The 19,205-nt window shown below is 67.7% G+C and overlaps 3 protein-coding genes and 1 long non-coding RNA gene across 10 annotated transcripts; 1 reads left to right on the top strand and 3 right to left on the bottom strand.

The window, feature by feature from the left end:
• Positions 1-924: 924 nt before the first annotated feature.
• CD151 (CD151 molecule (Raph blood group)) lies at positions 925-6,978 on the bottom strand. 3 transcript variants are annotated; one of them, XM_061161102.1, is made up of 9 exons: positions 6,878-6,978; positions 5,874-5,936; positions 4,998-5,132; positions 4,709-4,900; positions 4,255-4,329; positions 3,609-3,713; positions 3,368-3,526; positions 3,172-3,258; positions 925-1,628 (listed from the first exon to the last, which is right to left on the bottom strand). In XM_061161102.1, the coding sequence occupies exons 3-9, from the start codon at positions 5,079-5,081 to the stop codon at positions 1,569-1,571; spliced, it is 762 nt and encodes a 253-aa protein (XP_061017085.1). In that variant the 5' UTR covers positions 5,082-5,132; positions 5,874-5,936; positions 6,878-6,978; the 3' UTR covers positions 925-1,568. The 3 variants fall into 3 exon arrangements, with proteins under 3 accessions (XP_061017085.1, XP_061017071.1, XP_061017078.1); XM_061161088.1 differs by having other exon boundaries at positions 4,998-5,107; positions 5,873-5,936; positions 6,878-6,944; XM_061161095.1 differs by lacking the exon at positions 6,878-6,978 and adding an exon at positions 6,292-6,339 and having other exon boundaries at positions 4,998-5,107; positions 5,873-5,936.
• Positions 6,979-7,802: 824 nt separating this feature from the next.
• CRACR2B (calcium release activated channel regulator 2B) lies at positions 7,803-12,786 on the bottom strand. Of its 5 annotated transcripts, none has more exons than XM_061161069.1 (10): positions 12,694-12,786; positions 10,559-10,758; positions 10,371-10,482; positions 9,851-10,010; positions 9,305-9,451; positions 9,122-9,212; positions 8,918-9,010; positions 8,629-8,795; positions 8,373-8,444; positions 7,803-8,220 (listed from the first exon to the last, which is right to left on the bottom strand). In XM_061161069.1, the coding sequence occupies exons 2-10, from the start codon at positions 10,721-10,723 to the stop codon at positions 8,043-8,045; spliced, it is 1,185 nt and encodes a 394-aa protein (XP_061017052.1). In that variant the 5' UTR covers positions 10,724-10,758; positions 12,694-12,786; the 3' UTR covers positions 7,803-8,042. The 5 variants fall into 5 exon arrangements, with proteins under 5 accessions (XP_061017052.1, XP_061017045.1, XP_061017023.1 ...); XM_061161062.1 differs by lacking the exon at positions 12,694-12,786 and adding an exon at positions 11,984-12,126; XM_061161040.1 differs by lacking the exon at positions 12,694-12,786 and having other exon boundaries at positions 10,559-11,232.
• On the top strand, positions 9,368-10,087 carry LOC133069455 (uncharacterized). Its single transcript, XR_009695873.1, has 2 exons — positions 9,368-9,506; positions 9,634-10,087. It is a non-coding gene; the product is annotated as an uncharacterized LOC133069455 (long non-coding RNA).
• An 840-nt stretch (positions 12,787-13,626) lies between the features above and the next one.
• On the bottom strand, positions 13,627-18,378 carry PNPLA2 (patatin like phospholipase domain containing 2). Its single transcript, XM_061161026.1, has 9 exons — positions 18,040-18,378; positions 16,237-16,469; positions 16,089-16,154; positions 15,522-15,731; positions 15,240-15,300; positions 14,962-15,138; positions 14,728-14,860; positions 14,418-14,540; positions 13,627-14,327 (listed from the first exon to the last, which is right to left on the bottom strand). The coding sequence occupies exons 1-9, from the start codon at positions 18,224-18,226 to the stop codon at positions 14,057-14,059; spliced, it is 1,461 nt and encodes a 486-aa protein (XP_061017009.1). The 5' UTR covers positions 18,227-18,378; the 3' UTR covers positions 13,627-14,056.
• Positions 18,379-19,205: the final 827 nt, after the last annotated feature.

The following is a 19,205-nucleotide window of genomic DNA, read 5'->3' as shown; positions in this document are numbered from 1 at the left end:
CCACAGCGCTGTCCTGGGTGCCCTTCAGCTGAGAGCAGAGGCCCCCACCTCCTTCCCCAGTATCTAAAGCACCAGACTCTGAGCTCCGAGTGGAGTGCCCCCGTGGTCACAGTTGCGCATCCTGAGGGTGCTGCCACCAGAAGCTTCCAGGCTCCACCCAAGGCCAGCAGGCAGCTCCCCTCCAGAGGGCACGCGCCTCCATAGCCAGCCCTGAGACCCCACAGTGGGTGGGAGGTGCCCTGAGGCGGCTCTGCTGGCATCTGTCGTGAATGGGCTCTCAGTACCCAGGCGTTAAGTGCGTTGCCCTGAAAACTGGCTAGGGAGCTGTCTGGCGGGGGTGGGGGTGGGGAGCAGCTCATCCCGCTCCAGCTCAGACTGAGGCTTAAAACCCAAAGCTGTCGCCTCAGCGGGACTCAGGCAGGCCTTGGCGCCTCCAGCAGCTCAGAGGGCACGAAGAGGGAGGCGGCCTGCCTGGGGCCACCTGCCCAGGTGCCTGATGAGCGGTCTGCAGAGGCCACTGGGCCCAGCGTCCTTCTCTGGCCCTGCCCTGCCAGCAGACATCCTGTCAGACCCCACCTGACTCGCTCCCGAGACACCCCTCCCGTCCCTGGTCCCTGTGCGGTTGCCAGAAAGGCCTTTGAAAATGGCAAGCGGTCCAGTCACCCACTTCCTGGGGTCTTAGCCCCAGTCCCTCGTGGCTCTGCCGCATCACCGGCCCTGCATCAGGAACGGCTGAGCTGCTGCGAGGCCTGTCTGCAGCTGGCCCGGCCTCCACCCCCTGGAGCCCCGTCAGCTCTCAGCTCACATCACCCCGCGTCCGCCCCCTCTGGTGCAGCCCTGGGGGTGGGTCTGTCTACTCTGCTGGACACACGTGACAGCTCTTGGAGACCAGAACTACCTCTGTCAGCGAAGTCATCTCAGCCATCCATTCCACAGACGTTTATTGAGCACCTATCAAGTAGCAGGAGCAGTCCTAGGCATGGAGTACAGCAGTGACTATCACCCGCAGGGTCCTGCCTCTGGGGGCGGGTGACGGCGGTGACCTAGGCAGTACAAGGCTGCAGACGGCGGTCGGCGGGGGGAGCGGCCAAGGCCCGGCCCAGAGGGCTCCTCCCCAGTTGAGGAGGAGGCCCAGTACCCGGAGGGCCTGGGGGAGGCACCTGGGGCCAACTCACTGGCTGCTGCCTGGCTCCCCTAGGCCAGCCCATTTCTGCCCAACTGGCACAGGCCTCAGGGAGCATCCCAAGGCCACGACCTCAGCCCAAAGAAGACGGCGGTGGGAGGGGGGCCTTTGTTAACCCCAAGCCCAGCAGATAGGTGGGGCTGACCTTAGGTCTTGGGATTTTGGTGTGTAGCTAAAGGCACTTGAAGCTGCCTCTGGGGCTTGGGAGTCCCCAGAGGGCATGGTGATGGCACGGTGGGGGGCCCAGGCAGCAGAACAGTCCCTCCGGCAGGGGAGGGGGCAGAGTCGCCTCCTGGACCAAAGCACCCTGGCTCTCAGGAGTGTCAGTAGTCAATGCGTCGCAAGAAGCTGCAGCGCAGCGGAGGGCGGCCGCCCACGGGCGTGCTCAGTAGTGTTCCAGCTTCAGGCTCTTGTACAGGCAGCAGGTGAAGAGCATGCCGAACACCTGTGCACACGGCCAGCATGAGCACGTCGGCCCCAGCCCCCACACACACCTGCGCACGGGCGACGCCCACCCCCCCCCCCCCCCACACACACCTGTACCCGGGCAATGCCCAGTCCCACACACACACACCTACGCACACGGCCAGCGTGAGCACATCGGCCCCAGCCCCCCACACATACCTGCGCACGGGCTATGCCCAGCCCCTCACACACACACCTGCACACGGGTGATGCGCAGCCCCCCACACACACCACACGTGTACCCGGGCAATGCCCAGCCCCACACACACACACACACCTGCACACGGGTGATGCCCAGCCCCCAACACACACATACCTGTACCCGGGCGATGCCCAGCCCCTCACACACACACACCTGCACACGGGTGATGCCCAGCCCCACACACACCACACCTGTACCTGGGCGATGCCCAGCCCCCAACACACACACACCTGTACCCGGGCAATGCCCAGTCCCACACACACCACACCTGTGCACGGGCGATGCCCAGCCCCTCACACAGACACCTGCACACGGGTGATGCGCAGCCCCCAACACACACACACCTCTACCCAGGCAATGCCCACTCCCACACACACACACCTGCACACAGGCGATGCCCAGCCCCACACACACACACCTACACACACGGCCAGTGTGAGCACGTCGGCCCCAGCCCCCCACACACACCTGCGCACGGGTGACGCCCAGCCCCCAACACACACACACCTGTACCCGGGCAATGCCCAGCCCCACACACACCACACCTGTACCCGGGCGATGCCCAGCCCCCCACACACCACACCTGTACCCGGGTGATGCCCAGCCCCACACATACACACCTGCGCACGGGCAATGCCCAGCCCCTCACACACACACAGCTGCACACGGGTGATGCCCAGCCCCCAGCACACACACACCTGCACATGGGTGATGCCCAGCCCCCAACACATACCTGTACCCGGGCAATGCCCAGCCCCCAACACACACACACCTGCACATGGGCGATGCCCAGCCCCACACACACACCTGCACATGGGCGATGCCCAGCCCCTCACACACACACACCTGCACATGGGCGATGCCCAGCCCCCCACACACCACACCTGTACCCAGGCGATGCCCAGCCCCCCCCCCCACACCACACCTGTACCCGGGCGATGCCCAGCCCCACACACACCACACCTACGCACGGGCGATGCCCAGCCCCTCACACACACACACCTGTGCATGGGTGATGCCCAGCCCCCAACACACACACACCTGCACACGGGTGATGCGCAGCCCCCAACACACACACCTCTACCCGGGCAATGCCCAGTCCCACACACAAACACCTGCACACAGGCGGTGCCCAGCCCCTCACACACACACACCTGCACAGGGGCGATGCCCAGCTCCACACACACACACATCTGCACACGGGGGATGCCCAGCCCCCTCAGACACACCGCATCTGCACATAGGTGATGCCCAGCCCCCTCAGACACACCGCACCTGCACATGGGTGATGCCCAGCCCTCCCAGACACACACACACACACCTGCACACAGGCGATGCCCAGGCCCACGGCCCCGATGATCCTCAGGTGCTCCTGGATGAAGGTCTCCAGCTTGGTGATGCAGCCGCCCTGCAGGGGTGGAGGGGCTGCTGAAGGCGGCAAGTCCTCCAGTCACCTCAGGGGTGGGGCCACCCAGCCCCCAGCATCCCGGCAGCTCAGCAGGCCCCCACCGGCCTACCTCCACTTTGTAAATGTTGGAGGCGTGGTCCCGCCGCCCACAGCCAGGCACCACGGTCTTGCAGCAGCTGTCGGGGACCACTCGTCCATCTGCCTCGCCCGAGCGGATCCACTCACTGTCCTGCCAGTCCCGCGAGTTGTTGCTGCCGCAGCAGTGAAACTACAGCAGAGTTGTAGCTCAGCGGAGCAGAGCTCAGGCAGAGCCCCGAGCCTCACCCGTCCTGCGCCCCCCAGCCGCCCACCTCCTGCTGCAGTTTGTCCACAGCACTGGTCACGCCCTCGTGGCCCGGCTGGTGGTACCGCTTGGTCATGGTGTCCTTGAGGTTCTCCTTGAGCTCTGCGTTCAGCTGGGGTGCGGGAGGGACGGCTGTAGCCCTGGTCTAAGACTCCCAGGGTGGGCAGGGTGGGAGTGGGCGTAGACCAGGGGGGTGCAGGAGGACTCTGGGAAGGGCTGGGGTCAGGGAAAGGGCATTGGACGCTGGCTCGGACAGGTGGTTGTGGGGGCCAGGTGGCTGGGAGTCACCCAGATGGCTGTGGGCAGGGTTGGCATCAGGGAAGGCACTCCAGATCCCCTGCCTCCCCCAGGGCCCCCACGCAGGCAGCTTGGGTGCAGAGGGCCAGCTGGCCATCCCTGTGGTCCACCCTCCGCCTGTGACCCCTCCCCCACCCCCAGGGCCTGACACGCTCAGCTCAGCACTGCAGCCTGTATGTCTATGTCCTTCCCAGCCTACATGCGTGTGCACATGCAGGTCTTCACACGCACGCCCTGCCTGTGTGTGTGTGTGACCCAGGGTGTGGGTGTCTGTGTCCCTATGAACACACGTCTCCTGCACATTCGTGTCCAGCTCACGGCCGTGTGTCCCTGCATGTCCACGTCCGAGCCCTCACCTGCTGGTAGTAGACGTAGGCCAGGACCCCTGCAATGATCTCCAGCAGAAAGATGATCAGGAGCAGGATGAAGTACTGGGGGGAGGTGGCAGGGACTCAGGTGGGCTGGGACACGGACACCCTCATTCCATGAGGACTCCCAGTGCCAGGCATGACAGAGCGGAGCCACTGCCCTCAGCTGCCAGGTGGCCACACGGTGGGGGCCCCCGGCAGCAGGTGAGGGCTGGGGGACTCCCAGGCCTCCCAGTGCTCCGCCTCAGGTGTCTTCCCCCTGCCGGCCCAGCTGGGATACGGGGACCCACAGGTGGGCAGGGAGCCCCTCCCAGGTGAGCAGAGCAGTCTGTCCTGCAGCGTCTCATCCATCACCCTTCTAACCCCTCCTAACCCAGAACCAACCCCAGGCAGCCTGGCAGGGAGCCCCACCCCCACCCTCAGTGCGGCCAGCCCTGCTGACCAGACGTAGCAGGTTCCTCCGCTCCTTAAAGGTGGCACAACAGCCCAGAGCCCCAGTCACCATGACGACAACGCCCGCCACCACCAGGATGTAGGCTGTGGCCAGATAGGTGCCCGAGGCCAGCAGGCTGATGTAGTCGCTCTTGAGGGCCAGCGTCCAGATGCCCACGGCCATGACGGCCAGACCAGCCAGCTGCAAGCAGTGCACACCGGTCACCACATCTGGCCCCGGGCCTGAACCCCCGGCCAGGCTCCTTCTGAGGTCGGGAAAGGGGGTGCCCACTGCTCACCCAGAAGCAGCAGTTGAAGGTGAAGAGCAGGTACTTGAGGCAGACGGTGCCACATGTCGTCGACTTCTCCCCAAACTCACCCATCCTGGGGCCGGGAGGTGGGGGAGGGGCTGCCCGGGAGGACGGCCAAATGCCAGCGGGGAGAGGAGGAAGGGACACACGTCCAGACCAGGTTGGGGCCAAGCCAACTGCCTGCCTGGGTGAAGGTTCTGGGGGTGTCTGTGGGAACCAGGACCCTTCCCGGGAGGGCTGCTCGGGGCAGCAAGGGCAGATGCGGTGCCCGCAGCCCAGATGAAGCCTGGGGGCCTGGCTTCCCTGACCCCCGCTCGGCACAGTGGGGGAGGCTTGGAGGACCCCCAGCCACCATGGGCTGACTCAGCCCTACGGGCAGCCAGGTAGGACAGCCCAGCAGGCACCTTGGGTGAGCCCAGACAGGCCCCCCACCCCACCCCACCCCAAGCATTCCCCGGGCCCCACGTCACAGGCTGGCAGGATCCTACTGGCTGCTGGGGGGGACGGGCAGGCAGCAGAAGCTGCTCAACGGTAGACGGATCTGTGTTTTTCTAGCCTAGTCCTGTGGTCTTGGAGAAGGCCCTCAGGCCTCATAAAGGGCCGGCCTTCCTTACTTCCAACCAGAGCTGGCAGGCACCACCCCCAGACCTGGGGGGTCCTTCCTGAATGGGGACAGCCACAGGGACCAGGGCGAAGTGTAGCTCCAGCTGTGCTCCTCCCCAGAGCCACCCCACCCTCTCCTTTCTGGGGTGTCTGCACGAGCTGGGTGGGGACACAGAGGGCAGAAGAGTCCTGGGGCCCTGTTTCCAGACAGACACAGTGCCTCCCGAGCTGGACTTCCAGCTGCCGCGCCCAGCACTCACCTGGCTGGTGGGATGGCTCCTCTGTAGGGCAGGTAGACAGAAGTTCCCACCTGAGGAGGCTCCACTAGAGGGCCAGGGACAGGCCGCAGGTCAGGCTCAACCTGAACCAGCAGGATCCCGCCATCCCTCCTTGTAGCTGACCCAGGTATTGGCCGCGAGCCGGCCTTCCAAAGCTGGCAGTGTCCGCTCCGCCCCCCGCCCGAGGAGAAGGGAGCGGCCAGGCCCGGTATTTTGGCCTGGGCTAGGGCGGGGAAGGGCAGAGACATTTCTGGACAGTCCAATCCTGGGAGGGACCGCACGCCTCCTCCAAGCCCCCTAGTCTGAGCCTTGGCACCTGGCCTGTAGCTAGCCCTTCCCCCACGAAGCGGCAGTGGCTGCTGCCTGGGAAGGAAAGGCGCAGACACCCCGCGCCGGCGGACCTGGGCCTGCCCTGGGGTCCGGGGTCCCGGGAAGGCTGGTTCCAGGCACAGGCTCCGCCCGCACGGCCCGCCCTAGAGCGAAGGGCTGAGGAGCGGGCCGCCTTTCCGGGAGTGCCCGGAGGAGGTGAGCCCCCACGGAAGGGCCGGCCAGAAATAGTTCCCGCTGCCCTGGACACGGCCGCCCCACCCCCGGCTCCCGAAGTCCAGCCCGGCCTGTCAGCGACCCACGCCCCAAGGTGGGGGATTCCCAGCTCTGCTCCCACCAGGCCGGTGAGGAATTCGCGCGTCACCGCGATGAAGTCACCGCCGCCGCCACCCCCACGCCCAGGCGGGGCGCACGGCCCGCCCACTCGCACCGGGCGGACAGGAGGGCACCGGTGTTCGCGCAGTGCGTGGGGTGCTCGGGGGGAGGCCCCGGCCCGCGGGAGCCGCCAGCACCGTCCGGAGACCCGGGAGGCGCCTTGCCCTCGCCTGGCGGACCCTCGGCCCGCCGGGCCTCCGGGCACTCGTCTACCCCCGGTAGGAGCCTGCGGGGCTGCCAGGCACGCAGCTGCTCCCGGTCGTCGGCGCCCGGCGGTGCACTCACCGGCCACGCGTCCGAGTCCGGCGGGCGGCGGGGGCGGCGGGCGGCGGCGGCGGCGGCTCGGAGCACAGAGAAGACGCAGCCGGCCGGGGCCTGCGACCGAGACGAGCGGGGCCGCCCCGGGCCCCGCCCCGGGCCCGTAGGCCCCGCCCCCGGCCGGCGACGCAGGCGGGTCCGGACAGCGTTCCGCGCACGCGGGCGGGGCAGCAGCCCCGGCGGCGGCCTGGGGGCCACCGGAGGAGGCCGAGGCCAGGCGGACTGCGGCCCAAGGGCGCCCGCCTCGGGAGGAGCGGGCGCTGCGGGGGTCGCCGGGGCAGACGCGAGCCGGCCCGGGGGAGGACCTCGAGGTGCGGTCAGGAGCAGACAGGGGCCTCTCTGGGCGCCGTGCGGAGGACGGCTTGCAGGGAAGGCCTGGGTCACGGCGTGAGAGGGTCCAGACAGGAGGGTGTCGCCTGGGAGTGGTGGGGAAAGGCTCGGGAACGAGGGCAGAGGCTGCGACCGGCTGTGCTGGGGAGCTAGAGCAGAATGGCTGCAGCTCGAGGCGCCGTCGGTGGGGACAGCTCTCCCCAGACAGTGGGCGGCCCTCGTCCCCTGCTCCTTGCCTGAGGCTCGGGCTGGCAGGGCTGAGGGGCACCGGGGACAGCTCAGGCCCACCCCCCCGGGCCTCAGAACTCTAGTGGGCTGAACTAGCCCACCCAGGGCTGTGTGACGACTGGCATGGGGAGGGGGTGGCCCTGGAGGCTGGGGGTGGTCGGGGCACCCCGCCCACCGCTTCCTGGCCAACTGGCCTCAGTCCCTTCGTCCGTACAACTCTGATGGACGGTGAGGGCTTGCAGATATGGCCAGTGGACACACAAGGACAAAGGATGCCTGGTGCGTGTGCCTCCCAAATTCTACAGTTCCCACACACACACGGGAGGCCGAGGAGAACGAAGTCAGTGGACTTTATTCGGAAGAAGGGGTTTTCCGCTAGTTTTGACGCGCTGGGGATAGGATGAGGACCGCAGGGAGGGACATCAGTCCCTGACCCCCCAGGTTAGTTCCTTCATGTCTGCAAGTCAGGCAGGCTGGGCAGCTCACTGGGGAGAGCCCACAGCCACGCCAAGTCGCCTTCAAGGGGTGGCTTCTCCAGGTAGCCAGGTGAGGCCCAGTGAGTCAGGCAGGCTGGTCAGCGGGCACTGGGCAGGTGGCCGGAGCCACGTCTGGGGGGGCGAGCCCAGCTACTGCAACAGCAGCAGCAGGGGGCGCCCAGCAGTGGGGCCGAGCTCAGAGCCTTTCTGCGGCCGCTGCCCAGCCTCTGGGCCTCACAGACGTCCCTCTCGTCTCGGAGCCGCGTGTTCAGCTCCCTGGGGAATAGGAGTCCACAGGCTCTGAGGGGTCTCAAGAGGAAGCACGCTTGGGTGGGGGACGCGGGCACAGAAGGGCTTCCTCGCGGTGGGGGGACGGTGATGGGGGCTGGGTGGGAGCCGGCAGCGGCGCGGACCCCTTCCGGACGCACCTGAGGAGCTCCAGTTGCCGCAGGAGGCTGAGCTTCTCTTTCTGCATGTTCCTCGAGACTGCGACCACGTCTCTGCAGGACGGAGGTGGTGATCCGGGTGCAGGAAGGCGACTCGGGGTGCCCCACGGCCCCCTGGAGGACCCCGCCCCACAGAGACCCCAGAGGCGGGGCTGCGACCGGGGGCGACGGCAGCCCGGAGCTCCAGGCGCGCCCCTCCCCGGGGCCCGCCCCCGAGGGCCCGGCCCGCCCCCAGCACCGTTGGGCTTGCTCGCGGCGGCCCTGCGCGTCGCCCTCCAGTCTGCGGAGCTGCTCCTGCGCGCCCTCCAGTTGCGTCCGCAGCGCCTCGTTGGCCAGCCACAGCTGCGCGTTCTGCGCCTGCGCCTCCAGCTGCTCGGAGGTCCGGGCCTGCAGCTGCTGTTCCAGCTGGGGAAGCGGGGGTTCGAGGCTGGAGAGAGGCCCCCAAGTAGCCAGGGAGTGCGTGGGGGACAGCGGGACTTGGGCTCGGGCTGGGCCGCCATGCATCCCTCCGCGCGGCGGCCGCTCACCTCCCGCTGCAGCAGCCCCGCGCGCTCAAGCTCCTGCTCGCGACTCTGCAGCTCCAGCTCCAGGTGGCCTCTCCGCTCCTCCCGGGGGAGGCCCTAGGACGCGCGGGGACACCTGAGCCCCCGCGGGCGGCAGGGGCGCGGGTGGGACCAGTTCCCTCCAAGAAGGCATCCCCGGGGAGACCCGCGCGCCGGGGCTGGGCCCACCTGATCCCGCAGGCGCTGGCGCTGCTCGCGAAGCTGCTGCTCCATCTCCTCGTACAGACACCGCACTTCCCGCTGGTGCTCGCTCTCCCGCCTTCGGGGAACCGCGGGTGAGACGGCTGCTTAGAGCCTGCCAGCACCACAGCCAGGAGCCCCTCCGGCAGCCCCCGGCCTCCCAGCCCTCACCGCCGCAGAGCCTGCTCCAGGCCGTCCCGCTCTCTGGCCGCCTCCTCCAGGCAGGCTGAGGCGCGCATCAGAACGTCCTCGAAGGAGCCCAGCAGTTCCGGCCGCTCATGCTGCAGCCGGGTCCAGAGCGTCCGAATTGCCCGCTGCCTGGAGGGGGCGGGTAGGGGCTGAAGCCGAAGTGAGGACTCCCCCACCCTGAAGGGTAAGCCCGTAGAGGCCCCTGTAGCCTTGGACAAACAGGGCGTCCTCTTCTGGGTGCTCTCACCCTTGCAGGGCTGGCCTGGCCTGGCCAGGTGTGTACAAGTGGGGTTGTGTCCTTGTGTACCCAGGGATGTGCCTGTGCTGGGTGTAGCCATGACTGCTGACTCCAGAAATGCAAATTCTGTGGGAAATCACGTCCGGCCCACAGTAGTGGCAGCTGAGAGGGCCGGACCCAGTCTGGCCGAGGGTCCCTGCCTGGAAACAAGTGTGCAGGCGACGTGGACAGGCCGCGCGCAGGTGGACCAAGCAGTGGAGGGTGCTGCGGTCAAGCCAACATGGACTTACTCGCCCAGGACCCGGGCCACCCCCAGCTGCTCCAGCGTCGAGCAGAGCAGCTCCTCGTCCTCCTCCACGGAGCCCCCGGCGCCTTGCACATCCGACCAACCCGACTCAAAGGTCTCCTCTGGAGCCTGGGAGGGGGTGGGCTCCACCCCCACGAACTTGCCTGCAGGCGTGGGAGGGAGAGACTGTCACCCCCCACAGCTCAGCCCACCGCCCCCTCACATATCCTGCCCATTCTCTGAGCCTGGTTTCCTGTTTTTCTTCCTTACTCTGGTCCGACTCCCGTCCTGGGAATGGGAGGTGACAGCTGGGCTCAGGCCAGAATGAGGCACGCCTGGCTCCCAGCCCTACTGGGATTAGGCTCTGGGAGAGGGGTGGGAGCTGGTGAGGACACCACCGCATCTGGAGGCTCCCCGTGGAGTCTGTGTGTGTGCCCCGGTGGGAGGCCACGAGCTGCTGACCTTGTGGGCCCCAAGTCACACGTGCCAGCGGGCTGGGGGTGGGGCTCAGGGGCTGGGCTCACCCAGGCCGAGGCAGAACTCCCGAGCGGTGAGGAAGCCGGTGTGCGCCTGGTCCAGGCTTTCAAACACAGCCTCCAGCTGTTCGGGCGTGAGGGGCAGGTCGCTCTGCAGGCCCTGGCGGGGCAGACGGCAGGGCTGAGTGGCCAAGGTCAGCCTCGGGGGCCGGCGGCTTCTGGGGGCGGGGGCTCACCTGCAGGTCGTGCCGGGTGATGAAGCCCTTGGCCTCCTTGTCGCACAACAGGAACAGCTCCTGGGCCTGCTCCAGCATCGTGGCCGGGGGCCCCGGGGTGCGCCCCTGCTCCCACCCCTCCTCCTCCTGGGCCTCCCCAGCCCCGGGCTTCCCGGGGTTGGCCATGGAGGTGGGCTCAGCCTTCGGTGGCCTGAGCAGAGCTGAGAAGAAACGAGGGGAAAGGAGAAGGGCGGGCAGAGCGGGTGCGAGGGCTAAGCGGGAGCGGTGGGCACCCAGAGGTGGGGCGCAGAGGAGCCTCCCTGCCCCCATGGGAAGGGGGAGAGGGCCTGGCAGAGGGGCCGCCAGGGGGCGTGTGGCCCAACTGAAGGCAGTGGCGCCGGCGGGCGGGGGCCTGGGTGGAGCGAGGCAGGCTCCTGGCCACCCTCGAAGCCGCAGGTGCAGGAGAGGCTGCGTTGGTGGGGGTGGGCCGGGGGCTGCTCTAGATCTTGTGACAGAAAATGAGGTGGGGGCTCGCGGGAGGGGGCAAGTGCTCGGGTGAGGGAACGGTCAGCCGCAGAGGACTTGAACACGTCCTGCCGACCTGGGCACAGGGCTGACCAGGCCGGGCCAGTGGGAGTACCAGCCCGTCCTGGCTGCTCTCAGCGCGGACCCTGGGCCCCGCCTCCTGCCAGCTGGCGGGCGGGCTGGCTCCGCCCTCCCCGCCCGCAGCCCCTCCCACCGACCTGGGGCCCCAAGGAGGGCAGGTGCAGGGTCCAACCTGGGCCTCGAGGCCTTCCAAGGCCCTTGTCGGGAACCCCAGGGTCTAGCCTAGCAGCCTTTCCTGCTGGCACCATGCCCGCCACCACACTGGCCTCCTTCTCCGGGGGGTGCCGTGCCCGCTCATCAGACCACCTTTCGTTCCCACAAAGCCCTGACCCCTGAATTTCCCGAAACCAACCCCCAGTGTGGGATCACCCCTCGACCTGGGACCCTGGGGTCATCACGCCTCAGTCCAGGACTGTGATTCCAGCCCCCCCACCCACCCACCCTTATTCCTGGGAGAGGGGGACGACCGATAAAGAGGGCGGGTCTGAGGAAGGGCGGGAGAAGGGGACGTGGGCGGAGACCACTCCCCCAGCGCGGGATCGCCACCGCCCAGCGCGGGCACGCCACCCCACCAGCGGCTCCCTGGCTCCCTGGGACCCGAGGGCCGTCCCAGCCGGAAACTGAGCTGTGTCCCGGCCGCGGAGCGGAGAGGGGAGGACTCCTGAGTCCCCACGCCCTGGGGCCCCAGTCTGCCCTGCCCTTGCCACTGCGCGCCCCCAGGGACACCGGAGTCCCTGGGCGTGATACGCACGGATCCGTGCACCCTGTGGCGACCTGGGGGGGCGGGTGTGGGGGTACGCGGCCAACGCAGGTGGGGGGACCCGCCAGGCGCCTGCCTACCTGGGAGCTTCACCGCCACACCTGCGCACACTGGGCTGTCCTCCCGCCAGTACCGAGACCCCGGCAGGGCCGGCCGGGCGGAGCCGCCGCCGTCGCCGTGTCCCCGCCGAGTCCCCGCCTCTCGGCACTGCCCTGTAGCCCGGCACTCGGCCCGCCGCCCGCCCCTGCATGCAGCCCCCGACCCCCAGGGTCTGTCCTGTCCGAGCCTGAGCTCGTGGTGGGGTGGAGACGACCCCAGGGACACTTCCTGCACAGGGCCAAGGCCGAGGTGGGGGGGCAGTCCTCAGGATCCCGATTTCAGGCGACGAAGAGCATGCAGGAAAAACCAGGCAGGAAATAGACCAAAATATTTTCAACGGTTATCTCTAGGAGTGGCGTGACTTTCCTCTCTTCCCTATGCTTCTCCAACATTCTTTTCCCATTTTTTTTAAAACAATAAACGAGTAGTATACTACAACATGGTATTTAAATCAGTGCCTTAGAGGCCTGTATGTGTGAGGGGAGAGACTGGGGGCGCTGGCAGGAGGGCCCTGTCTCAGCAGACACCCCAAACCCTCCTTGGGGGCACAGCCTTGACTGCGGTTCCTGTTGGGGGAGGGCTGCCAGAAGGTGCTGGGTGGGGCCTGTGTGTGATCTCCTTGCGCAGGGAGAATATGCCCACTTCTTCACAGGGGTCCCCCTCCCAGGTCCCGGCCTGGCCCTGCACCCACCTGGAGCTGGCCTCACAGGGCCCTCCTGGCAGCACTTGGGGCTGGAGGCCTCCGCTCCCCCAGGGATCCTGCTGAACTAGAACCAGCTGGGCCTACGGGACGGGACCTTGAGACCAAGGGGTGGCCCCTGGCACAGGCGCACGGGGACCTGCCAAGCCGGCTCTCCCGGTCGCAGCCCCAGCCCGACCGTTATTGTTGGCTGGGGGCTGCGGCCATGGGGAAGCGCGGAGGGCAGGCGCGGGCAAACCCCCAGCAGGAATCAGCTTTGGACCGCCAGCCAAGCGTCCTGCTCCTCTCAGACACCCCCCTCGTCCCATGGGCCCTTGTGGTCACCAAGGGGGGCTGGCCGCATTCCCCTCAGACTGCCCAGGCAGGGCAGAGGAGGCCTCGAGAGCATATCTCACCCACAAGACCCAGCCCCCCTCACCACACCTGCTCCCTCCTATATTCGGGCAGGAGGCTGGGTACATTGAGGCGGGGAGGCTCCTGATGACAGGGGCAAGACCCACACCTCCCACAAGCCTGGGGCCAAAGGCCCACCGTGGAGCAGCCCCCCGCTGCCCACCTCTCCCCTACGCTCAGCTGGGCAACCTCAGCCTCCACAGCCATCCAACCCATTAATCATCCCACACCCCCAGGACACCATTAAGTTCTAAACAGTTCTGTTTTTATTTTGCAAGGATCTTGATCCCAAATATTTTCATTGACCCTTGGAAAGCTGTGCCCAAAGGTCGCAGCCAGAGGAGTGGGCGGCAGCGTAGGAAACCCTCAGTGCTTTGAGGGGGAGCCCCAGAGCTGGCTGGCAGGCCCTGAATGCCAGGCTAGAGGCACGCAGGACCCCGGGAATCCGTGGCCTGAAGCTGCAGAGACACGATGTGAGCGGGGCGGGCGGCAGGGCTGGGGGGCGCCACACATAAGTGAAGGAGGCAGGGCTGAGCTGTGGCATTTATTACATCTGCTTTGGCAAAAATAAATAATTCTTCACACACATTCTTCAGAAACATGAAAAAATGTGGCCGGTGGAGCAGGTGCAAAGTTCTCAGGAGTAATACTGCGCTCACAGGTGGGGGCCCCAGCACGCTGGCCCGGAACCAGGGCGGGTCCCCGAGGGGAGGTTAAGGCACAGGCAAGGGGCCCCTGCGGCCACGCAGGGAGGGCTACCCCGCCCTCCTCAGTGCAGCGAGTGAGCCGCTGGTGGACCGCAAAGCCCCCCTGGGCAGCTCCTCAGTCTGCAGGGAGATGGAGAGGGGCTGCGGAGGGGAGCTCAGCCGGCCCCGGGGCCCCGCCTCAAGGGGCAGGGACACTGGGGGGCCCGGCCCTCAGCACCGGGGCCCCGCGGCCGGAAGCCCAGGGCCCTGGGCCCTCAGCAAGGGGGCGAGCCCGGCGGGTGCTGCGGGGGCGCGGGGGCCGGGCCGGCGGGGGCACGCATGCGCAGGGCGTCCGGCGGGAAGGCCACGTTGGTGCAGAAGAGCCCGAGCAGCAGCTGCCGCTGGCACTCCTCCCACTTGGCCAGCACGTCCGCCAGCGACAGGCTGTTGCGCATCCAGCTGGGCAGCACCTCGCTGTAGGCGGCGCAGGACAGCGGCACGGACGGCAGCGAGCGGGCGCGGCGCAGCGCCACCTGCTCCGACAGACTGCGGAGGGCAGGAGGGAGGGGCGGTGGGCTCGCGTGGGGGTCGCCCCAGAGGCTGCGGGCCGGGGTGGGCACGGCGGCAGGGGCTCACCTGGAGGGCAGGTGGCTGCCCAGCTTCCTCTTGGCGCGCATCATCAGGTACTGGCAGATGCTGCCCGTCTGCTCCTTCATCCACCGGATGTCCTCGGGGACGTCGGGCAGCCACTCAAGCAAGCTGGGGCAGGGCGCAAGGCATGGGCTCAGGGACCGCGGCCGGGCCGGCCGGGTCTGTGCCCTGGCTCTGGGGCCCGACCTGGCATCTCTGCAGCATCTTAAACCAGCCATCTCTTTCTCTCCTTGTGTGCCCACCACCCAGGGGTGACTCCCAAGTCCGTCCTGGAGGCCCGCCTCCTGCTCCTCACCGGATGGTGAAGGACACCGCGCTCTCCAGGGGCAGAGTGTAGGGCACCATCATGGCTGTGGCCAGACGCACGGGCAGCATGTTGGACAGCGTGGTCAGCAGGTCCGTGGGCTCCATGCAGGCCTCCAGAAGGGCTGTGGGTGCAGGAGGGCGGTTAGTTGGTGGCAGGTGGGTGGGGAAGGCGGAGCCCAGGACCCCTCTACCCTCTCCCCCCAGGCCCCCCTCCCCCACACACCCTCATTGAGCCTCGAGGGTAGGTGCTCCAGGATGTGATCCTCCCTGGGCGGAGGCAGGTGATCCTTCCCAGCAGTCCTCTCCATGGCCACCGACCCCTCCCCTGCATCTGCATCCTCGGGAGCAGGGGGCTGGCTGGGGGGCAGCGCCAGCAAGGGGTTGGGCCGGTTCAGGAGGCCTGGGTGGGGAGGACGCGACAGGCCATCAGCGGGGCTGCGGCCATCTGGCCCACAGGGGACGGCCAAGCAGAGCCCACCCAGCCCCGGGCAGCCCGCGCACCGTTCCGACGCAGGAAGCGGAGGCCATCCCTGTAGCCCTGTTTGCACATCTCTCGAAGCACCTGAGGCAGGGGGAGGCATAAACTGGGGCAGGGGGCCAGGCACACCCTGTTCTGCCCCCTGGGGTCCCCGGGGTCCCTGCACCATCCCCCTACCCCACCCTAAGCTAACTTGAATCCAGAGCCAGATCCAGGTTGGACAGAGGCTGAACAGGTTGTGGGCTATCGCCAGGAGAGGCCCCCGGGCAGCTGTCCCCCATGCCGGTGACGAGGGCGGGCCTCACCAGGGGCTCGGGCGGGAACAGGGCCTTGGAGAGGCGATAGAGGTTGCGCAGGTTGAACTGGATGCTGGTGTTGGTGACTCGGAGCTCGTGGATGTTGGTGGAGCTGTCCTGCGGGCAGATGTCACTCTCGCCCGAGAAGGGGGACACTGTGATGGTGTTCTTGAGCTCATAGAGCGGCAGGTTGTCTGAGATGCCGCCGTCCACATAGCGCTGTGGCGGGGACACCGGGTCATACAGGGAGGGCCCGGCAGGGGGCGCTGACGGCCCTTCCCCTGGGGCCATTTCATCTGGGCCTTTCACCCACTGGGCACTGGCCGCTGAACAGATGGCCAGACTGTGGGGTTGGGGAGAACAGCCACCGGAAACCTGCATCCGCGCGGGGCTGGCCGGCTCTTGAGTAACTGGGGAAGTGAGGCCACCGACGGGGGGGCACAGATGCCGCTCCTCCCCACACTCTGGGGAAGTGAGGCAACAGGCCGGCAGGCGGGCGGGGCTGGGGGGCATTCATCCCACCCCCCACACAGGAGCTGACCTGCCACCCAGGCAGGGCGCCCAGGGGATACTCACCACCCCCTGGAGGGACGGGGGGATCAGGCCGCAGTACACGGGGATGAAGGTGCTGCAGACATTGGCCTGGAGGGTAGGGACAGAGAGGGGGCAGTGAGCAGGGGCCTCGGGGTTCCTACTGTGCCCCAGTGTGGCCCGCGGGGCCCACCTGGATAAGCTCCTCTTTGGAGTTGAAGTGGGTTATGATGACGTTCTCGCCATCAGAGACACGGGTCAGAGAGATGCCCAGGCGGCCGCTGGCATGCTCGTGGCAATCAGCAGGCAGAGTCTTCAGCAGGCAGCCCCGGATGGTCTTCACCAGGTTGAAGGAAGGGTGCAGTGGGCCCAAGAACCGCTTCCGGGCCTCCTTGGACACCTCGATGATGTTGGCGCCAGCCTCACCTAGAATAAGAGGGCCAAGAGTCGGACCAGCACTCCTGGGCTTCGCACCTTCCCCAGGGCTCTGTGCCCAGGGACCACGGCACAGACTCAAGGCGGCCCTGTCCACCCCGGAGGAGCCTCTGTGTCCGTGGAGCCTGGCCCACAACTGGAACACCTGTTCCTGGGAAGAGAGGGGCTCCTGGGAGGGCACAGCTGAGGCCACAGCCTGCCCTCTGCCCGGAATTTCCCAATTCTCTCCCTGATCCATGAATCACAGAGCCTGGCCTGGCCTGGCATCCAGCCCCGCCAGGAAGGGTAGAAGCCACAGGCTCAACTCTGAGCAGCCTCAGCCTTCACCCACTTGGCCAGATCCAGATCCACAGACCCTAGTGTCGCCCGGGGGCATGAAATCAACTCGCATCCCATTGCAGCCGCTCCACATGGCTCTGGGGGCCATGGGCACTGGCCAGGGACAAAGCTGGAGTGGGAGCCGGCCGGGAGTAGTCAGGGGGCAGGAAGGCCCCGGAGGCGCTAGGATCACCACTGGGGTCAGGAGTGCGGCAGGGTGGAGGCTCCAGCTGCCCAAGACCACCGGCACTTGTGAGGAAGGTTTCTTGGGAGTGTGTGTTGGGGGGAGGCGCCATGGGAGCTATGTCCTCAACAAGGTACCACGGACCTAGGGGTGTCCTGGGACCAACAGGGGGTTTGAGGGGCACCGGGCGGAGGCCGCCTGGAAGGGAAGGGGCGGGGCCACTCTGCTCCTCCCCCCACAACCTCTCCGGGCGAAGGTCGCCGGGAGGGGGCAGGAGAGAACCCTGGACAGGCTCCTGCTGGGCGGGGCATTCCAGAAGCTAATGACCCCTCTGTCACTTTGGCTGCCTCCCGGAGACCTCCGTGTGCCGTAAACATCACTGGCAAGGGCCGCCATAAGAGTGTGGGTGGAGGAAGCCGACTCTGGGACTTCAGTCTCCACCCGCCTCTCGCCCCATGGAGGGGGCAAAAACGTCTCGCAGCAGCCACGGACCCGGGCCCACAGTGGGTGGTGCGCCAGGAGCGAGAGAGAGCTTGTGTTGGCCAGGCCCAGGCCTGACCTGCCAGGTCCTCCTCCAGGAGTCCTCGGGAGGCACCAGGCCACAGTGCCGAGACGCTCTCTCAGAAGCCAACTCCATACCTGGCCCCGGGGCCACGGCAGTCTGGAATGCCGGAGCCCCAGAACACAGTGACCGCTGGCACCCGGTCTTACGCCCGGGGCAGGCGGACGGCCTAGGCCCCACCCCGACTCTCGAGGTCCCGCCCACGAACTACTTTCTCTTTCCAATGAAATAATTCCTGCTGCACCTGCCCGCCCCCCAACCTTTGCGCCCGAGAGGCGGGCCCTAGGCGGCAGCCTCGGCCCAGAGGCGCACCGGGCCCTACCCCAATCCCCCGGCACCCTTGGAGCAAAACAAGGCAGGCCCCGCCCCTGGCTGGCGCCCGGAATTGGACCGTCGGCCCAGTCCTGGGTAGAGACCCCTCCCACCTCCCCATGGTGACGGAAGGGGCCGCTCCACGCTCGCGAGGGGCATCTGCCCAGCCCCCCCGGCCCCCTTACCCAGGCAGGCCCCGGTGACCAACGCCGTGGCGGTGAGCGCCCCGGCCGAGGCGCCGTAGATGTGCGTGGCGTTGGCCACCAGGAAGGGCGCGTGCTCGCGGAGGCAGGAGGCCACGCCGATATGGTAGACGCCGAGGAAGCCGCAGCCCGCGAACGAGATGTTCCATGTAGTCTCCTTGGGGAACATCGTGGCGGCCCGCCGGGCTCCCGGGCTCCGCAGGCCGCCCTGTGCGCCGCGCGCTCGCCGCTCGCTCTGGAGCCGGGGCTATACCGGCCGCTAGCCTCTCGGTCGCTGTGGCTCGGGGTCTCAGCCGGCGGAGCTGGGGACTCTGCGCAGAGGCTGCGGATTTAGCGGGGGGCGGGGCGGAGCCGGCTCACGCGGGCCTATCGGGGAGCGCGGGGAACGGCCGCGCCCCCGGCTCCGAGGCCACGCCACGCCCGAGGCCCCGCCCTCCCCGGAGCCCGGCTCCGAGACCCCGCCCTCGGCTCGAGGCCACACCCTCCCCGGAAGCCCACCTTGACCCGGAGACCCCGCCCGCTGTCCAGCCCCCTGGAAGCGACCACCCGCGGCCCAGCCAAAGACAGTGGCCGGGCCGGGAGGGAAGTACACGTCCCCCACCTCCCGCTGCCTTCCCCCGCCCCCCACCTTGGAAGGCGGAAAGGGGCGGACGGGGGCCCAGAGGCGTGGGTACGGCCGCGCTCAGGCCCGGGACGTCGGCATCTGAGCTGGACACCCGGGAGCGGAGGGCGCTGCTGTCCAGGCAGCATCCCGCCTCCGTCAGGCGTAGGCCTCCGCCCGCCCGGGACACCGAGGAGCTCGCTGCGGGCCAGGGACCTGAAGGACCCACCGACTCATCCCCAGAATGACCCGTAAACACACAGGGCTTCGTGCAAACCACAGTTTGCAGAGAGAACACCGGGTCTCAGACCCACAGCAGACCTCCCGGCCCGGCCAACTCTACCTGGGCACTAAGTTGGTTTCCACCCGCCTCCTGTCCCAGCTCCTCAGGCTGTGGGGTCTACTCCGGGTGATTCCAGCCCTGACCCGCCCTCACTAATTGCCCAAGCAGGTGCTGGTAACGTCACCCTCCCACCCCCTTCCGCATTTTTCTCCTGGATTGCAGGGCAGGGCTAGCCTGACTTGTATCCAGAGACCAGCCCTGCAC

Source organism: Dama dama, chromosome 2, assembly GCF_033118175.1.
Source record: "Dama dama isolate Ldn47 chromosome 2, ASM3311817v1, whole genome shotgun sequence".
NCBI lineage: Eukaryota > Metazoa > Chordata > Mammalia > Artiodactyla > Cervidae > Dama > Dama dama.
Note: the sequence above shows the minus strand (reverse complement) of the source record. Positions and strands in the feature narration are given on the sequence as shown.